The sequence below is a fragment of the Malaclemys terrapin genome, chromosome 2 (assembly GCF_027887155.1).
Source record: "Malaclemys terrapin pileata isolate rMalTer1 chromosome 2, rMalTer1.hap1, whole genome shotgun sequence".
Classification (NCBI taxonomy): domain Eukaryota; kingdom Metazoa; phylum Chordata; order Testudines; family Emydidae; genus Malaclemys; species Malaclemys terrapin.
The window spans coordinates 122307760-122327466 of NC_071506.1; the positions used below are offsets into that span (position 1 = coordinate 122307760).

Genomic DNA, 19707 nt, shown 5'->3' on the forward strand with positions numbered 1-19707 from the left:
CGCATAATGTTCTGTGAAAGTATGGGCTGAGGCCCAAGTCATTGCTCTACAGATTACCAAGATAGGAATGTGACCGAGGTAGAAAGTGACCTCGTGGCATACATATGGATTCTGGACAGCACCAGGTTGCGCCCTTGATAATTGTGATTAATGCAACCAGAGACCCATTTGGATAGTCTTTGAACCGATATCTCAGAGATTTTTGGATCTTTCTGTGGATGAAAGGAAGAGTTTAGGGGATTTCCTAAAGTTCTTAGTCCAGTCAAAATAGAATGCTGATGTCCTTCTAACATCTAGCAATTGCAGAATCGTCTCCCTGTTGTCACAATGTGGTTTTGGGAAAAAACAGGAAGATGGATCTGTTGATTCATATGGAAAGTGCAGAGAAAGTAGGGAGAAACTTGGGATATGGCTTTAGAGTTATTTTGTCTTTAAAAAAAGGCGGTGAATGGTGGGTGAGCCATCAGGGCCACTATTTCTCCTATGTGCCTAGCTGAGGTGATGGCAATTAGAAATGCTGTCTTCATGGACAGGTGTAAGAGAGAGCAAGTTGTCATGGACATAAAGGGAAGCCTAGTCAAAGCCCTGAGAACTAGATTAAGGTCCCAGGCTGGAGCGGGTGGTGTCACATGAGGGAAGAGATTCCCAATGCCCTTAAGGAATCTACTTAACAACGGGTGAGCAAACACCAAGTATCTGTCTAACTGGCAGTGGAAAGCAATTTTCACGTGAGATGTACCTTAAGGGAGCTGAGTGAGAGTTTTGACCTCTTGAGGTCTAAAATATAGTGCAAAAGCAGAGGGAGGGAAGATGAGGTTGGGTCTATGTGTTTAGAATGACAAACTTGGAATAGTTTCTATTTTGTAGGTAACTGTCAAGTCATCCACTTTTGGCTGTGTGCAACATGTCTTTCAGCTCATCAGAGCATTCTGCCTCTAAGCCTGGGAACTAAGAAGGAGCCAAGCCTGGAGGTGAAGGATCTGCCCATTGTATTGAAAGAGCAGGTGAGGAATGGGCCGAAGAGGAACAGGAGGGCATATCGCCATTTGTGGCAGTGTAACAGGGTTCACGACCCGCCCCTCTTCCTGGGGCCCACTTGCCTGCCCCAATAAGTTTGGAGAGGCTTCGGGGTTGTGCAACACCCGTGTCTTTATTTACTTATTGTTGTCCCACCACCAGTGTCCATCTATATACAAGCTTTACAGGTTTGATTACCTCCTTTACAGGCAGAGTCAGCTTTCAGCTAGGAGGCTTCCAGCTCCCTCCCCAACTGACTTCTCCCCTGCTGCCCCCCTGCCTTCTGGCTCCCCCTCAGCCTTTATAGCCCTTGGCATGTCAGGCCAGCAGGTGTTGCCAATCTTCAGACCAACATCAGGCCTTTTCCATCAGCCCCAATCTGCTTCCCTTGTTTGGAGCTGACCGGGCAGGGGCTAATTAGGTGCTTCTGCACCAGCAGCCTGCTACAGTCAGGTAAGGGAGCCAGACTTGTCATGGCCAGGAGGGGCAATCACAATAACTCACTTTATCTCATTGAATTTTCAACAGGACCTTGGATAGAAGAGGAAACTGGGAAAAGGCATACAAGAGGGCCCCGTCCACTATGATGGAGTTGGGCTGTAGATGTTGAAACAAAGTCTGTCTCTTTGTGAGGGATGCACACCTTGAGAGGTCATTGAGTCCAGTCCCCTGCCCGCATGGCAGGACCAAATACTGTCTAGACCATCCCTGATAGACATTTATCTAACCTACTCATAAATATCTCCAGAGATTCCACAACCTCCCTAGGCAATTTATTCCAGTGTTTAACCACCCTGACAGGAACTTTTTCCTAATGTCCAACCTAAACCTCCCTTGCTGCAGTTTAAGCCCATTGCTTCTTGTTCTATCCTTAGAGGCTAGATATTGAACAGAGCCGGTCCCAAAACAGATCACTGCGGAACCCAACTTGTTATACCTTTCCAGCAGGATTGGGAACCATTAATAACTATTCTCTGAGTACGGTGAGGGGAGCGGGGGGGAGCAGTACAGCCTCATCTGGTGGAGATGAGGAGAAGTGTGTTGGAGGGGTAGCTTCAAGTCCTTCTTCCTGTTCTGAAAAAGCTTCCTCTTCCCCTGGGTCAGGGGCTCTGGACAATTAGGCTGTAGAAGACCATCTGGACGGCCACGACATGTGTGTACACATTGCCCAAGGATTACAATATAGCCATGGGAAAGTGGGGGAAGGAGGGCGGGCATGGGTGCTGGGCTTACCCCAGGGTTTGTGGGTTGGCTCAGTGGAACTGGGGAGGACCCTTGTATTGTAACTGTGGGCCACGATGAGGGGGCAGGGAAATGACCTTCTCCTGGCCACTGTCAGACTCATCACTGGGTAAGAGTGGCGCTGACAGGAGTGTTGGTGATACGTGGCCTTGTTCTAAGAGCGATACCAAGTGCTGGGATGTGCTTGGTACCGGGGCCCTGGTACTGAGTAATGGGGATTGTGGTTCTTCACCAACCATCAGATCTCTAGGGTACCAGAGACCATGGAGTACCCTAGGCTCATTGGGTACCATGGAGGAGTGTCCATGGTACTTTGTTGGTACCCATGGTTGAGAGCACTCCCTAGATGAGTGTTTTGTTGCACCCAGTACAGAAAGTTTTGTCGATGCCACCCTTTTAGAGATGGTACGTTAATTGTCTTTCCCTGGGTACCAGGGTCACAGGTCTCCAGAGTACCAGAGCTCATGTGGTACTATGGGCTCACTTGGTACTGCAGAGGCGTATGCTGTCAGCACTCCCTAGCTGGGAGTTTTGTTGCACCTGGTAACAAAAGGTTTCTCTGTGCCGCTCTTTTAGAGACAGTACAGTAATTGTCTGTCTCCTTAAGGGGCAGTACCATTGCCTCAGAGCCTGACTGCCAGAGACCCTGGCTTCTTGAGGTGGTGCCGCACAGCAGAGCTCATAGTGAAGGCCTCCTTCTGGGTACCATGCTACTGGTGCCGTCAGTACCCAGGTGGATGCACTGGGGAGCCCCTCTGGCTGGCCAACTATTTGGGGCCCTTTTTATGAGCCTTTACTGGGGGAGTGGGCTGGTTTTCCCATGACTCTATGCCTTTTGATCCGAGGTCAGCACCGGAGTCCCCTGGAGACTGAAGTGCCTTCTCCATAAGGGGGAGTTTTAACTTCAGCTCTGAGTTCCTGCGAGATGGCTACTTTAGCTGTGGCAGGTGATGCACTTCTGTGAGTGTGTCTGGCCCTTACAGGAATCGAGTCCTTGCAGGAGAGGCACCTCTTGGAGCAGGGAGAGCCAGGCACGCCTCTGGGCAGGGGGCTATCATCCGCTGCAGTGAAGAATGCAGAAAAAACGTCCTCTTTACCTCTTTTCTTCTTTTCCTTCTTTTTTTTTTAAACTGAAAAAACAGAGAGTCTACTAAACGCCCCCAGACAGGGCAGGAAACTAAAACGTTTTTTCTTTCTTTCTCTTCTCTCTCTCTTTTTTTAATCCCAAAGGAATAAAAAAAGGAAACACTAACTATTAAGTAGAACAAAAGAAACAAAACCAACTACCTATGCTAATTTTGCCCCAGATTCCCAAGTGGCCCCCTCAAGGATTGAACTCACAACCCTGGGTTTAGCAGGCCAATGCTCAAACCACTGAGCTATCCCCCCGATAAGGAAAGAATGACTGCTCACTCCGTCTGCTCACTCTGTTCGAGGCCAAGGGCGGTGGAGAAGGAAGTGAGCGGGGTTTGCCTCCGCAGTGGTAGAGAGCCTCGAGGGAGGGCACATGCGCAGGGTCAACGGACACTGCTACCAAAAATCTCCGATTAGAGGTGCAAGGGTGCACGTACCCCTAGAGTGGAGCACCCATAGGGACACTACTCAAAGCAGAACTACTTTCTCACACAAGGGGAGTCAGAGCCAGGAGCTCCGCTTTCCAGCTGAGAAGACAGATCCACCTACTTAGAGATGCTGAACTCACTAAAGTTTGAAATGCTTTGAGGTCTTTGGATGGAAGGTGCTATAGAAATACAAAGTATTAGATTATTTGCTGACTCAAGCGATCTACTAGCAAGCCAGTAGGAGGCAGGATGGGGAAGGAACAGTCAGAGTAGGGGGAAGGTAGCTGGTGAGAAGCTGTTCCCCAGGTGGCTTTTAGATCAAAGTGTCATGGAGCTAACTCCAGAAGTACTGCAAACCCTGTGATCTTACACTAGTGACCAGCTCCATTGTCTATTTATTTCATTGCTCCTCATCACTGTTGTATCAAGTAGCTAATTACTTAGGCCTGGTCACACAGTCTTTATTTGGCAAAACTCCAATTGAAGCCAATGGTAATTTTGCCAAGTAAAGGTTTAAGCAAGGACATTAGGATTTGGCCCTTTTCTCTGTTCAGATGGATCATCTGGTTTTCAGTGAAGTTCTAGGGCCAGAAAGAATGTCTATTCCAATATGATTTCCAGACCAGTTTTACAGATCGAAGAAGTTCAGCTAATTTTTGGTACATTTGAGAAATTATCTGGATTGAACTGGCACTCCAGACTTTTTGAGATTCACCCATAGCTACTTTTTAATCCAGTTTTACAGCTGGATTGTTGCACACTTGCTCAGTGTCTCTGCATGCATCAATGGCTGTCGGCATTACAACAGTTTAGGATTTTTTTAGCTCCCAATCCTTTGCCCCAGACATTGGACTCACTTGACCTCATGAAATTACTATTTAATTGACTCCAAAGTTTAGGTTGCACTACAGATACGTTAGCCTTTGAGTCTGTTAATAGTGTGACAGGAAAACTAAATCCTTTTGTTTTTGTTTGTTAATATAGACTGACTACATTCTGTTTAGTAGAGATGGGTCCAAAACAAAAATCACAGAGCTGAATTCTGGGTACAAACTTTGTAGCGCTACAGAACAAGCAAAACACACAGTTTGTCACTTCTGCTGCCCTTGGGGGTTTGAAATTTTGATCTGAATGAGAACTTTTCCAAAATGGGGTGTGGCTATACACAAATTAATAATCTTATAAAATACCATAGGCACACACAGTTATACAAACATATAAACTTTGGTAGCCTAGAATGAGATGTACCTGACTGTGTTGGTGTTAGATATTCTTCTCATTTGGTATGTTCTACAATACATCTTTTATAGTACTGCATACTTATGCTTAAATGCTTTGCTGAATCTTGGCCTAAAGAACTAGGGTAGTGGTTCTCAGTTGGAGGTACGCAGAAGTCTTCCAAGGGGTGCATCGGCTCATCTATATATTTGCCTAGTTTTACAACAGATTACGTATAAAGCTCTAGCAAAGTCAATACAAACTAAAATTTCATACGACTTGTTTATACTGCTCAATAGACACAATATACTGAAATGTAAGTACAATATTTACATTCCAATCAATTTATTTTATAATTATATGGTAAAAATGAGAAAGTAGGCAATGTTTCAGTAACAGTGTGCTGTGACACTTCTGTATTTTTATATCTGATTTTGTAAGCGAGTAGTTTTTAAGTGAGGTGAAACTTGGGGTACACAAGACAAATCAGACTCCTGAAAGGGGGACAGTAATCTGGAAAGGTAGAGGATCAAATCCATCCTGTGTGTCACTCTATTTTAGTGGATGATTTTGGCTCAGGCTATTTAAACAGAGACTGTATTTCATTATGAGTGTACTAGATATGCCTAGGAAAAGGTGTAACAATAGCTTCAGAATCTAGAAAGAGAGTTCAACAATTAACATTTATATAAAATTATAGAATAAATATCCTGCAGGAGATACTCTAAGCAAAATACTATATTCCTTTCTGTGTAGCCTGCGGTACAAAATACTAGCAATTTCACAGCTGCCATTTTAAAGTAGAGCTTCTTCTAACCTAATTAGCATTTATGGATCTTCAAGCAGCAATTAAAAAAACTGCCTGGTTTTTATTGGTTTATAAATAATTCTTTGGCTTGCTTTATTATTGTTTATGGGACACCAGCATGAAAAATGTCTATAGTTCAAATGCAAATATTGATCACATCACTCACACTGTTGTGTAATTAAGCTACAAAGGTTATTTACATGGATAAATGCTGAACTGGGACATTTATGTACATATTTATTTATATCCCTGTACCCTCTTTTTAAGGTTTTTTCCTGAGAATACAGCCCATTTTCATATTTTAGCAAAGAGTGTTAAAGAAATGGTGTTTCATAACAGGAAAGAAGCTATTGTCATGTAATGGGAACCAAGTTACAGCAGCTATAACAGAATATTGCACCCATGAAATGTAACCGGAACTATTAGCTGTATAAATGGATATAGAAAGAAAACTTACTACCTTTCTCACAGTTATGATGCCAACTTGGTAATTAGGATCAGTGTTAATGTCAAAGACATCCAGTCCATCTCCATCTACAAAGCTGTATTTCATTTCAGCATTAATGCCTTCATCCAGGTCTTTAGCAACAACACGGCCCACAGTGGAGCTGACTGGAGCGGACTCCAGCACACTCATCTGATAATGTTCTGGCAAGAGAAGTGGAGGGGGAGGGGGAAAAAAACATGACTGGAACAAAAACTGTACAGGAATTCAGAGGACTGGCCACAGTCAACAAATCCAGCAGTCTGAAGAGAGGTCCAGTTAAAGGTTCTTTTTTCCAGGCTGAAAAGCAAAGGGTCATCTCCATTTAGGAAGCCATCACTAATTTGGATTTGCCTTGCTGAGTTTCAGTAAGCTGCCTGTTGGGGGCATATTTAAGTGATTTTCATCAAAACACCAGTGCTTCCAATGGCAACTCAAAATGAAATGAGAGCAGAATTAGTGCATAACTGATCTGCTTTAACAGCAGGCCTGGGGAAACAGAGAACTGCAATTTAATAACGTAGGTTTCTTTTTTAAAAAAAAGCACAAATACTGTGCTTATGATATTACCTGCCACCCTAGCTCAGCTCCATGCTTGAACAATCTCTCTTAACTATACCATTTATTTAACTCCATTCTAAAGGACAGCATCAATGATGGGGCCTGATGTCATTTATTACCATTTTACCTAATCCATAGGATTGACACCAAATCCCTCCACTTGATGTTGTTTTAAAAATAGAAATGACATCAATAACATGCATCAAATCAGACTTGATTAACAAGGGGAAGAGGAGGAAGAAAATAAAAAGCAATATGCAGTGATGGTTTTGCTGGAGGGTGCTCTCAGCTGAGTTCGGTTTTAGCAAATCAGGGTATGTAAAGGGAGGAGGAGAAAAGGAACAGACAAAAGTGTTGAAAACATTAAAAATAACTAGAATATCAGGCTGTTAGTCTAAGAAAATATGGGCATTGCTCAAGCCACTGAAGTTAAAGGGAGTCTTTCCATTGACTTCAATGGACTTTGCTTAGGATCAGGCCATTAGGGGATGGATTTAGAGAAGGGTATAATGAGCCAAATCTTGCTTTGAGTTACACCAGTGTAAATCCAAACTAACCTTTTTGAAATCATCATATGCCTTAGAATTTAAATAATCTTTTGGTGAGTTCAGTTGAATTTTTACTGGGGAACAGTCTGCCAGCAAAACTATTCCATACTATTCAGCACAAACAACAGACTCTCATAAAGAGTAGAGGCTAAACTCAATTGCTGAATTAAATCCCTTTCTCTCTCCTCCCTTGAGACAGAGATCCTTCCATGCTAAGGATGAGAAAACAAACAAAGTAGTACATGGAAACCCACTTGCCAAAGGCCTGCAGTATCTAATCTAGGGATAAAGGAATGCCACTGATTTCCTAAATTTAAAAAGGAAAAACAAAACCATACAAACCAAAAATAAATAGGTTTAAAAAAAAGGGGGGGGGCAGGGATACAGCTGGTCAAGAATTTTTATTTTTTAGCTTGGAAAATGTCAATTTGTCTAAACTAAAACTGTTTGCAGAAAATGGTCAGTTTTGACAAATATTCTGATTAAAACTTTTTTTTGAAAAATTTTGAAATGTCAAAATGGGATGCTTTTTTCAATTTGAAAAAAACCTTTTCATTAAAATAAGATTTTAAAATGTCTAAATCAATACATGTTTTGAAATTATTGAAACAATAACAAGATCTGATATTTGTTTTGGATCATCAGTTCTCAGAATTGTTTTGAGATTTTTGACTTTTCGTCCTGTTTTGAGACAGTAAAAAATTTCAAAAATGCTCAGGGGGATAGGAAAATTGTTTTGTGCCCTACTCTAGTCATAGATTGATTCCATTTGAAAAGGTCAAAGTAAGTGCAGATATTCATCATGCAAGTATTTCAACCCATCTTCCCTCTTCAGTAACATTTGTAATGCAGCAAATACTCACTCTGTGGAAATCTGGGTGGATTGTCATTGACATCAGAGAGGGTGATGTTGACTGTGGTTGTCCCAGCTAATCCTCCCAGCTGTCCACCCATATCCTTGGCCTGGATAATCACTTCATAATAGTCTTTTGCTTCTCTGTCCATGTTCATTAGAGCTGTCCTAATTAAGCCTGTAAGATTATTTTTTTTTTTAAGGTTTTAGGACAGAAAAGAAATTCTGGTTAAACAGTGCGCAAAACAGGACAGAGCTGGTTTTAATAAAAAACAAACAAACAAACACAGTTGCTTCTAATTTAAAAGAATGGGGTCAGACTATGGTCTCAATCACACTAGTGTAGAGCTAGAGTGATTCAAATGACGCCAATGGAGTTCATTCACATCAACTCCAGTGTAAATGAGAACAGAATTTTGCCCTCAGTCTCCATTTTGTCTCCTGTGGATATTCTATTAAGAAAGACTGGTAGTTTATTTTGTAATTTACATCTCAGGGTTGGGAGGACAGAAATTGCTATTGGTAATCACGCAAAAATCCACAGTTCAATGCAGTCTACTTTCTTCTATGGTAACATTACTGCAAAAGAACATGAGGTGGCAGCAATACTTCTCTTATAGAGTCTGCAAAGAGCCAGCCGATGCAATCACTGCCTTTGCTGACTCACTAAAGCAGATTGTTGCTTTTGGTTATAAAAGCGGGAACTCACAAGGCTATAGCTATCTGGACTTATAGATCCTTAGCTCTATCTCTTGGTGTCCTGCTTCAGGGATTCTGGTAGTGTAACTGACCTCTTCTTTATTTAGGCTATTCTCATCCACACTTCAGCACCCCTTCCCTTCTTAAGGCTTTAAAGTCTTTTTCTCTTTTCTTTTTTTTTATACCTGACTGCCCTTGCTGAATTCTACGTACTTTTAGTGGTTACTTTTAGCAGACACACTATGTGTGGGGCTTAACAAAACAGCACTAAAATGATACTGCAGCGGCAACTATCATCCTATATACTAAGAAAGAAATAGAGACTAATGCACACAATTCACAAGTGCACTGTTTAAATGTTGCCACCTGCAGTTTTTATGAGCCTGATTCTGCAAGAAGTTGAGCACTGCCCATTAAGTGCTGTGGATCTTCTAGCATCTTTGCAAAATGGTCCCTGTGTGTGTGAATACTTTATAGACGGTGTCCCCTCTCTGCCCCTTAATACAGCAAATGTCCTCACTTCACCCTCTTCGAAATCTTTAAGTCTCTGAAAACAAAAATGATTAAGGGCTTACTCATTCTATGTTTTATAACCCGAATACTAAATAAATAGCTCTGTTTTGTCTATGTATAATAGGGCTCAGGAAAGAACAAACCGTATCTAAGTTTCTTCTTGGCTAATGGACATATTTCGTGTACTGGTAACTTTCAAAAGTGAGTTATATAGTATTTCTTTTTATTTTGTTCTCCTAGGGTTTAACAATAAACATCCTTTCATGAGTTTCTGACCTTAACACTACAGTTGGCCCCTGGGAGTTGTCAAAAAATGTACGATTCCGCCTATGATAGACATTATGCGGGTGTGTGTCATATGCAGCGTCCTGTGCATAAATCTAGGACTCTTAATAAATAAACCTTTAGATAGGACTAGTCCAACTAACTGCATTTGTTTGCTTCTACTTTCTTAGCTTCATTAGTATTAAGATTTTTTTACATGTGGATTTGTGAACAACCAGATCTGCTGAAGACTTCATTGAAATGATAGTCTACAAGAATAGTAACAGTACAAAATAAAGCAGACTCTATCAATGCAGAATTTGGTAATTTAGAGGAATATGCTACTGCAGAGGGCATATTCTTGCTCTGAAGATCTCTATTGCAATGATGCTTAACCGCCAACATAAAACTGTTATATCCTGGCTCTTATATATAGAAATAAGAGTTGGATAGTGTGTTTTGTCTTTTAACTTTCTTTCTGCCCGAATAGTTTTGCTCTTCTGTGTCCATCTGGTGTTTAATACAAACTGGATGTTTCCTTGAGGAAGAATGTGGTCCATAATGAATGAAAGCTAAGAGAAGTCATACTTTTTGACTGATTCCTTGTTGAAATGAAATACCTGTTCTGGAGTCCACAGAGAAATATGGTTGGCCCTGGAGAATACTGTAGACTACTCTGGCACTGTTCCCATAGGTTGGATCATCAGCATCTGTTGCTGTCACCTGGATAACAGAGGTGCCTGAAAAAAACAAAAAACAAGAAAACCCACAACGGGGTAGACCCTTATTAAATTCATAACTGGGAAGAAAGAAAACAGTTCTAACAAGTTTTAATCCATAACAACTGTTCTATTATATTGGATCTCATAGAGTCATAGATTACAAGGCCAGAAGGGAACACTGAGTATCCTAGTCTGACCTCTAGTATAACACAGGCCATAGAACTTTCCCAAAATAATTCCTAGAGCAGATCTTTTAGAAAAACATCCAGTCTTGATTTAAAAATAGTCAATGATGGAGGATTCACCATGAACCTTGGTAAACTATTCCAATGGTTAATTACCCTCACTGTTAAAAAAATTATGACTTATTTCTAGTCTGAATTTGTCTGGCTTCAACTTCTAACCTGTGGATCATGTTATAACTTTCTCTCGATTGAAAAGCCCATTATTAAATATTTGTTCCCCATATAGATACTTATAGACTGAAATCAAGTCACCCCTTAACCTTCTCTTTGTTGAAGTAAGTAGATCGAGCTCCTTGAGTCAATTATAAGGCATGTCTCCCAATTCTTTAAACATTCTTGTGGCTTTTCTCTGAACCCTCTCCAATTTTTCAATATCCTTCTTGAATCGTGGACACCAGAACTGGATACAGTATTCCAGCAAATACAGAAATAAAATAAGCTCTCCCACTGGAGATTCCCCTGTTTATTCATCCCAGGATCACATTAGCTCTTTTGGTTGCAGTGTCACACTGGGATCTGATGTTCAGCTGATTATCTCCCCCCCAACCCCAATCCTTTTCAGAATCACTGATTCCCAGGATAGAGTTCCCTATCCTGCATCCCCTAAATATGGCCTGCATTCTTTGTTCCTAGATGTATACATTTACATTTAGCCATACTAAAATCCATACTGTTTTCTTGCACCCAGTTTACCAAGCAATCCAGATCGCTCTGAATCAGTGACCTGTCCTTTTTCCTTATGTACCACTTCCTCAATTTTTGTGTCATTTACAACTTTATCAGTGATGTTTTTATGTTTTCTTCCAGGTCACTGATAAAAAAAACGTTAAATAGTGTAAAGCCAAGAACCGATCCTGGCAGGACCCCACTGAAAACAAATCCGTTAGATGATGATTCCCCATTTACAATTACATTTTGAGACCTATCAGTTAGCCAGTTTTTAATTCATTTAATGTGTGCCATTGTAGTGAGGCGCCATGGCCTCCCTCTGAGATTGACCCCTATCCACCTTCTGGTGTGTGGAACCAGGACATCTGCACCCACCCCACCAAAAGCAGAGGGGAGGGACAGGAAGCATAAAAGGCAAGTCCTCATCTCAGCTGGGCTGGAGCCACCAGAGGAGACAGATGACTCCCGCCTGCTGCTGGAGCCTGAAGAGGATCCAGCTTCCCGCTGCTAGGAATGTTGAGGAATTGCTGGGACTGCCATTAGCCATGTACCCTGGCGAGACAGAGGATGAACCCGAGACACAGGCACACCATGCGGAGAATGTAGGAAGTAGCCCAGGGACACCAGACTGTACTCTGGTTGTCTTGTTGCCTGAATCCAAGCCAGCATGTTTTGGCTAAATCCCCACTGACCCAGTGGCAGAACACTCCACCACTCTTAGGGCCCTGGGCTGGGACCCAGTGAAGTAGGGTAGGCCCAAGTCCCCCTACTACCCTTTGCTGCCAGCCTCCCCACCTTATGGTAAAAGGCCTGTGTTTGCCTGTCATCTGCAGAGCTAGGATGTCAGACCGTTTGGTGCTCCACCCTGCCTGAGGGCCAGTGCCCCTACACTGTGTGGTGCTCTGCTATGCCTGTAAGCACACAATAGATGATTTATCTTGCAGTATTTCTTTGTCAGCATTATGCCACCACAAAACAATTGTTTATTCCAAGGAAATGAAAAATTGACAAAATTGGAAAAAAATGCTTTCCATGTTTACTAGAATTTTACATAGAAAGCTGTTTTCCTGTTTTGCTCAGGTCCCAGGAAGCCTCCTGTTTGCATTCTGACTGTACTGCAAAAAATATCCAATAAACTCTTCTTTGATCCCACTCTTTCTAACAGCATAAAACACATTGGGTCAGATGTTTGGGTCCACTGAGCTAAGCTTGGTGCAGGACCAGAAAGGAATGGAAGTCAAAGGTTGCTTAAAGCTAGCTTTGCACAGCTTCAATCCTAGGGCAATTCCTACTTCTGGTATAAGCTAGATCAGAGGTGCTCTAACCTTCACTGACTCATAGTGAGTGTCCAAGAGATCATTACACACATACAGATTGTTAGAGCACAGTACATTCAAGCTCTGCCCTTCCCTGCCCCCATCTTTCCACTGACATGCCTCCTATGCTGGGTGGGACCAGCAACTGCTGATGTAGACCAAGTACACTTGCTTGCAGCAGCCAGAGATGTTCTAGAGAAGCTTTTTCCCATGCTGCAGAACAAAGGACCCAAAGTAGAGGCCAAAAACTTGGGTAATTTATGTATTGGTGATTAATTGTAATTTGCTCATAATGAAAATTATGGTCTTAAAGCCACCTTACCTACTGGTGACATTTCTGGAACTGAGGCTATATAAGGTCCATCCAGGAACTTGGGTTCATTGTCATTGATGTCTTGGATTTTGATGATGAACTCTGATTCTGGTTCCATTGGCCTGCCTGTCCGTCTGTCCAGAGCCTGAGCCCTTAGGGTATACTGGGATCTCTCCTCTCGGTCCAATCTCTGAATGGCATGAATGTCCCCAGTGGTATCATCAATTGTAAATACAATGCCAGCGCCTTCTCCTGAGAGAATGTACTTGATTGATCCATCTCCTCTGTCCATATCGGAATGGAGCTGCAAAAAGTAACACAATCTACTCAGGACACAAGCATGGAGTGTATGTAGTGAACACCACTATGAAAATTAATTTTCAGAACATTTTAGTCTCCCTATTGAAATTCATCTACTGGTTTTATAAACTTTTTTGTTGTTGTTTAATATGGAAGGATGCAAATAATTCATATAGCAGAAGTGCAAAGTTGAGGTTAACCTCCACCCATTTCTACCCCCAAATCTGTACTGTGGAAAAAGGAGGAGGCAACCAAACAAGAATGCTCTTGAGGTTTGATTCAAAGCTCTTAGAAGTCTGTGGGAGTCTTTCTGTTGACTTCAATGGGCTTTAGATAAGGCCCATACTCAGCGAAGGCAATGGTCCCCAAACTTTTCAGGGTCATGCCGCTCCCTACCCCTGTCCATGCCCCCCACCCTCTGAGCTGGGCCGGGAAGTGGACAGGGGTCAGGATGCTGAGGCTGGGGCCACAGCTGGGGGTATTTCTAGTCGCACAAAATCGAACACCCTAGTCTCCCCCTTCCCCCTACATTTCCCCTCCTTCGGTGGCTTGCTCTCATTCACCCTCACTCACTTTCACTTAGCTGGGGCAGGGGGTTGGGGTGCAGGAGGGGGCTCCAGGCTGAGGCCAAGGGATTCAAAGTGTGGGAGGGGGCTGCAGGTTGAGGCAGGGGTTTGGGGTGTGTGTGGGGGGCTCTGGTCTGGGGCCAGGGATGAGGGGTTTGGGGTTCAGGAGGGGGCTCCAGGCTGGGGGGGTGGGGCCGAGGGATTTGGAGTGTGGGAGGGGGCTGTGGGTTGAGGCAGGGAGCTGGAGTGTAGGAGGGGGTGAGGGCTCTGGGCTGGGGCCAGAGATGAGGGGTTTGGGGTGCAGGAGGGTGCTCTGAGTTTGGGAGGGGCTCAGGGCTGGAGCAGGGAAGTGGGGCGCAATTTTAACTCAGGCAGCTCCCAGTCAGCGGTGCAGCGGGGTAAGGCAGGCTGCCCGCCTGTCCTGGCACTGCACTGCGTGTGCCCCGGAAGCAGCCAGCAGGTCTGGGTCCTAGGTGGGGGGGCCTGGAGGCTCCACACACTGCTCTCGCCTGCAGGCACCGTCCCCGCAGCTCCCATTGGCCAGTGCTCGGTGCGGGGGCAGTGCGTGGAGCCCCGTGGCCCCTCTGCTTAGGAACCAGACATTCTGGCCGCTTCCAGAGCACAGCGTGGTGCCAGCCAGGACACATAGGGACTAGCCTGACTTAGCACCACCAACCGGACTTTTAACAGCCCGGTCGGCAGTGCTGACCGGAGCTGCCAGGGTCCCTTTAAGGGATGGGTGGGTCTGGGGCCAGAGCCAGGTTCAGAGCTGCTGCTGGGGGGAGGCCAGGCGTGGGACTGGGAGCTGAGGCTGGGGCTGGCACCAGAGCAAGACTGGGTTGTGCTCCCTCTCCGCCCCCCATGGAGGCTGACCTGGGCTCCGCTGCACCCCCATGAATGTTCCTCTGCGACCCCTAGGGAGGCACACCCCACAGTTTGGGGACCTCTGAGCTAAAGCTTGGGAAAAGATAAGGACAAAAAACGTGCAGAATGTCTTTACACTTTCTAAAGAGGATTAAAAGGAATGAGACTGTCTCTTATAAAATACACCATGGGCAAAAGAAGTACTGGACTAGAGAGAAAATACAGTAAGGGCTTGTCTATAAAGCAAGTATCAGAGGGGTAGCTGTGTTAGTCTGGATCTGTAAAAAGCAACAGTGAGTCCTGTGGTACCTTTAAGACTAACAGATGTATTGGAGCATAAGCTTTCGTGGGTGAATGCCCACTTCGTCGGATGCATTCATTAAAGGTGCCACAGGACTCCCTGTTGCTTTCTATAAAGCAAGTTACTACCCAGCAAGCCAGGGTGTGAATCTACAGTGCACCAACTTGCCATGCAGTAACGTCACATGTGGACACTTCTACCGCACACTGAAAGTTTGCCAAGCTGCACTCCAGGTTTTTCAGTATGCTGTATCAGTGTCCACATGGGATGTCACTGCACAGCTAGCTAGACCAGCCCTCGGTCAACTAGTGAATGAGGAGTGGAATGGAGTGAATTACTACTCAATAATTGCTGTGAGGCAGAACTTCTTTAAAAAATTGTCTCTAACAAGAAAAATAAAGCTGGACAGATAGGTAATAAGTCAGGTAGTATAAAGTAGCTATTATGAAAGTTGTTTGCAGCGTTGTAGCCATGTTGGTCCCAGGATATGAGACAGACAAGGTGTATGAGGTAATAGCTTTTATTGGACAAAATCTCCCGTTGGTGAAAGAGACAAGCATTAGAGCTCCACAGAGCTTTTCTTGTCTCTTTCACAGCAGAAGTTGGTCCAATAAAAGGTATTGCGTCACCCACCTCGTTTCTATTATTAAAGAACAGGTAAGGCAAGCAGTTTGGAACATTTGTGTATATAGCCTGTGGATTTTAAACGCATCCCAGAGTTTTAAATAGAATTAACAAATGAATTTGCTGCATGACTGGTAAACAGTTCTGAGAAGTTTTGGATAACTGGAGACACAACCAAATACAGAAGAAAAGTAAATGTTGTACTAATTATCTTCAAAACCAGGTACACGAGTCATTACCATTCTGCTAAACATCTCACCCTAGTGAAATATTAGAACAAATATTAAGATCAACCAAATCATTTAATTTCAATTTAAGCACATTCTTAAACGCTTTGCTGGATTGGGGCCTTATGGCCTGATGAAATCAATGAAACACATTAGATCAGGCCCTAAGCATTTGGAAGATAATAGAACCATGAACAATAATCAGAATGGATTTATGAAGAATAGCTTTTGTTCGTCAAGCTTGATTGTTTTTTTTTTTTAATATATTTGCAACACTGGTGGATGAATAAACAATGGTGGGCATAATAGCCCAGCTTCAACAAAGTAGTTAAGCACTTTCTTAACTTTACACAAGTATAAATATTTTGATGAGAAGGGCTACGTAAGTGCGTCACTGAACTGTGACCAACAGGAGCAGCATTGGTCTAGTGGACTGAACACCAGCAAATATCAAGGGCGGAGGGGAATTGTTTAGAATAATAAAATGGATATAAATAGGAGCAATAGGATGAAGTTACTAAAGAAGAAATTTAGGTTGAAAAGCAGGAACTAAGTCCTGATGGTGAGATTTATTAGTCAAAGGAATACTCTGCTGAGGAAAGTGGTGAAATCCCATCTCAGGGACATTTAAAATTCTACAAATATACATTATAACATAACCTCTCATTTCAATATAGAAGAACCTCAGATTTGTTGGGGGATGGACTAAGTCACCTTATACTACCTATCTCTAATTCCTATGGGCCAGACCCTCATCTATTGTAAGTCACTGTGGCCCCATTGCTTCAACTGAGGTATGTCAATTTGCACTCAGCTGTGGATCTGGCCCTATGATTCTATAAGTTTTTGGAGGCTATTTTTCTCCCTTATCGGTCAGAGTACCACGTGTGACCTCTGCAGACCTTGAGCCTACCCCCATAGAATTCAGTGGACATTTCGTATTAATTTAGATCATAACTAGATTGATTCAGGAAAGCTGTAGCTGCAATTGGAGTGCCTTCACAAAACTGCTTAGAATATATAGGTTAGCTAAATAGAGGTCTACCAATCACTAGTGTTTCCTTTAAAGGACATTGAAATTACATTGTTGAGGCAGTACATTTATTTTATAATCAAATCCATATCACAATGTGAAAAATGTGTATTAAAACATGTCATTTTCTATTTCGTTTAAAAAGTGTTAAAGCACATTTTCGGGTCCTTCGCCCCACAGACCACCTGACCCCTTAAAAAAAATCCACTTCTGTTGGCTTTACTCTGAATCACACTGGTTTAAAAGTTACAACCAGAGCCTCTTTTTATTACATGCTGAAAAACCTAAAGGTACAGATGGTGACAGTGAACTTGTTTGGTAATTGATATTTCATTTAACCACTTTGCTGCTGGTCTCTGCTATGGCTACTATGGAATCGGACAGTGTTCTTTGGAGTCTTGACATTTCACTGGAACACTAGCGCTTCATAGCTGATGCATCAGTTAAATGGGGAAAGAACAGGAGAACCAGCTACATTCAGCATCAACAAAGCAGTCAAATTCAGATGACTGTTACCAGTACAGTAACACCTCACTTAACGTTTCAGAGTAGCAGCCGTGTTAGTCTGTATCCACAAAAAAGAACAGGAGTACTTGTGGCACCTTAGAGACTAAAAAATTTATTAGAGCATAAGCTTATATATGCATCTGAAGAAGTGGACTGTAGCCCATGAAAGCTTATGCTCTAATAAATTTGTTAGTCTCTAAGGTGCCACAAGTACTCCTGTTCTTTTCACTTAACGTTGTAGTTCTGTTCCTAAAGAATGTGACTTTACAGCGAAATGATGTTAAGCGAATCCAATTTCCCCATAAGAATTAATGTAAATGAGGGGGTTAGGTTCCAGGGAAATTTTTTCACCAGACAAATATACACACACACAGTATAAGTTTTAAACAAACAATTTAATACTGGTACACAGTGATGATGATTGTGAAGCTTGGTTGAGGTGGAGGAGTCAGAGGGTGGGATATTTCCCAGGGAATGCCTTACTGCTAAATGATGAACTAGCAATTGGCTGAGCCCTCAAGGGTTAACTCTCACACTCAACAAGGCAGCAGGAATGGAGGGAGGGGAGACGGCATGGCAGACAGAGACAGAGACACACACTGTGTATGAGAGAGAGAGATATGCATTTCCCCTTTAAGAATACTGACCCTACTCTTAAGTACACTGCCTTGTTAATTAGATCAGCTTGCTGAGATGCAGCTGCTGCCAGCAAGCTCCCTCCATCCTGAGCCCTGTCGTGTGTCCCCCCTGCTCTATGGAAGATGGGGTAAGCGGGCTGCAGGAGCAGGGGGAGGGAGTTTTCCAGGAGGACGACACTTTTGTAAATTTTGATTCAGAACTACTTAGCCACTTCCTACTCTTTTAGGGTGTTTGGTATTGTGTGTTAGCATGACCTCTTGGGTAGATGTAGCTGTCACATTTGACTGGCTATGGCAGAGAGAAAGATGTCTGGTACATTAATAAAGAAGTGTTCATTAAAGAGTAAATAAAATAAAATATAGGAAGCAGCACTGTAATGTTCAAGAGACTTGAAAAAAACATTGAGACAAGTTCACTGCTAAATTATATCCCCTGTACACAATCCGATTTGAAATCAATAGTGTAAATTTGGTCAATTAATAACAATTTTAGGATAATGGAGGGTCTCCTACTCTGCAGTTGTGTGTTAAGAGTACTGTGTCCCAAGTAGGCTAGCTGTTATGCCGTAAAACTGCTGTTAGCATTACTCATCTCATATCCTATTGTTTCCAGACAGAGCGAAGAGGACGAGCATAAAAGTGAATTGTGTATGTTTGGGGGGATAGGGTGAAGAAACTGAGTTCTTCTGCAATGCATTTAGCATTTTGAAAGTAAAGGTTCTATCATTTCAGCCTATACTACTATAAATCTAACACGTTTCATCATTGCAGAGACGGAAGCTCATATCACTGCAGTGACAAACCAAATCCTCTGACACTGCAGTTTTACGAATAGGTGTGTGCGGTATAGCAGTTACTATCCTGGAAAGGAAATCCAGTTTGAAGTTGGCACAGGGCTGTGGCTGCAGCAGCATCATGCTGCCATGTGGCAGGCCTGGAGCTGGGAGGAATTTATTTGGATTATTTGGAAAGATGAGCTACTGGAGAGATGAAACAGGTGGCCCCTGAGAAAGCATTAACCATGTCAGTCTGAGTAGTCTTCTTTGGGGAGGATGGTAAAACCTGTGGAGGAGCTTATTCATGTCTGATAGACACAGGCTTGTGTAAGGGGCAGTGAGAAATCACCCCAGGAAGTATTTCAGGGCAGGAACTGTGCCTCAAGGAGCGCAGCATGTGCTCCCTTGTGCAGCCAACCCGCTCCACTCACTGGGACATGGCCCTACCTCCCCCTGCCCCTTCCATCCCTTTAGGGAAGCTAATGTATGCAGGAGCGCTGTGAGGGAGTGTAACTGTGCTGCGTTGATGCACAACGGCGCACAGTGGGAGGTGTCTTGTTGCCTCCCCACTCCCTTGCACATTTGTTCAGCTGCCAGGCTCAAATGCCTGTTAACCTCGAAAACAGGGGTGGGGAGGAATGGTACGTGCAAAGAAGTGAGCCCTGAACTCCTCTGGAACCATTGTACCGCTGGAACATTGTAGGTTACTGGATGAAGTCAGAAAAAGCCTGACACTGAAAATTAGTTTTTGTCTCCCTAACTTATCACATTGGCCACTCACCTCTACCTAGTTTTTAACTTTAATGGGAGTCATGTAGCTAAAACACCATGTAACAC

General features: G+C 43.2%; 1 protein-coding gene across 2 annotated transcripts in view; it reads right to left on the reverse strand.

Annotated features, from left to right (window-relative positions):
* The window catches only part of CDH20 (cadherin 20), a 176041-nt gene that overhangs the window by 43230 nt on the left and 113104 nt on the right, over nt 1-19707 (reverse strand). For both annotated transcript variants that reach the window (XM_054020213.1, XM_054020214.1), the window contains 4 exons: nt 13044-13338; nt 10390-10509; nt 8304-8471; nt 6308-6495 (listed from right to left, as the gene is read on the reverse strand). In XM_054020213.1, the coding sequence (XP_053876188.1) occupies nt 6308-6495; nt 8304-8471; nt 10390-10509; nt 13044-13338 (771 nt within the window). The remainder of the gene's footprint in view (nt 1-6307; nt 6496-8303; nt 8472-10389; nt 10510-13043; nt 13339-19707) is intronic.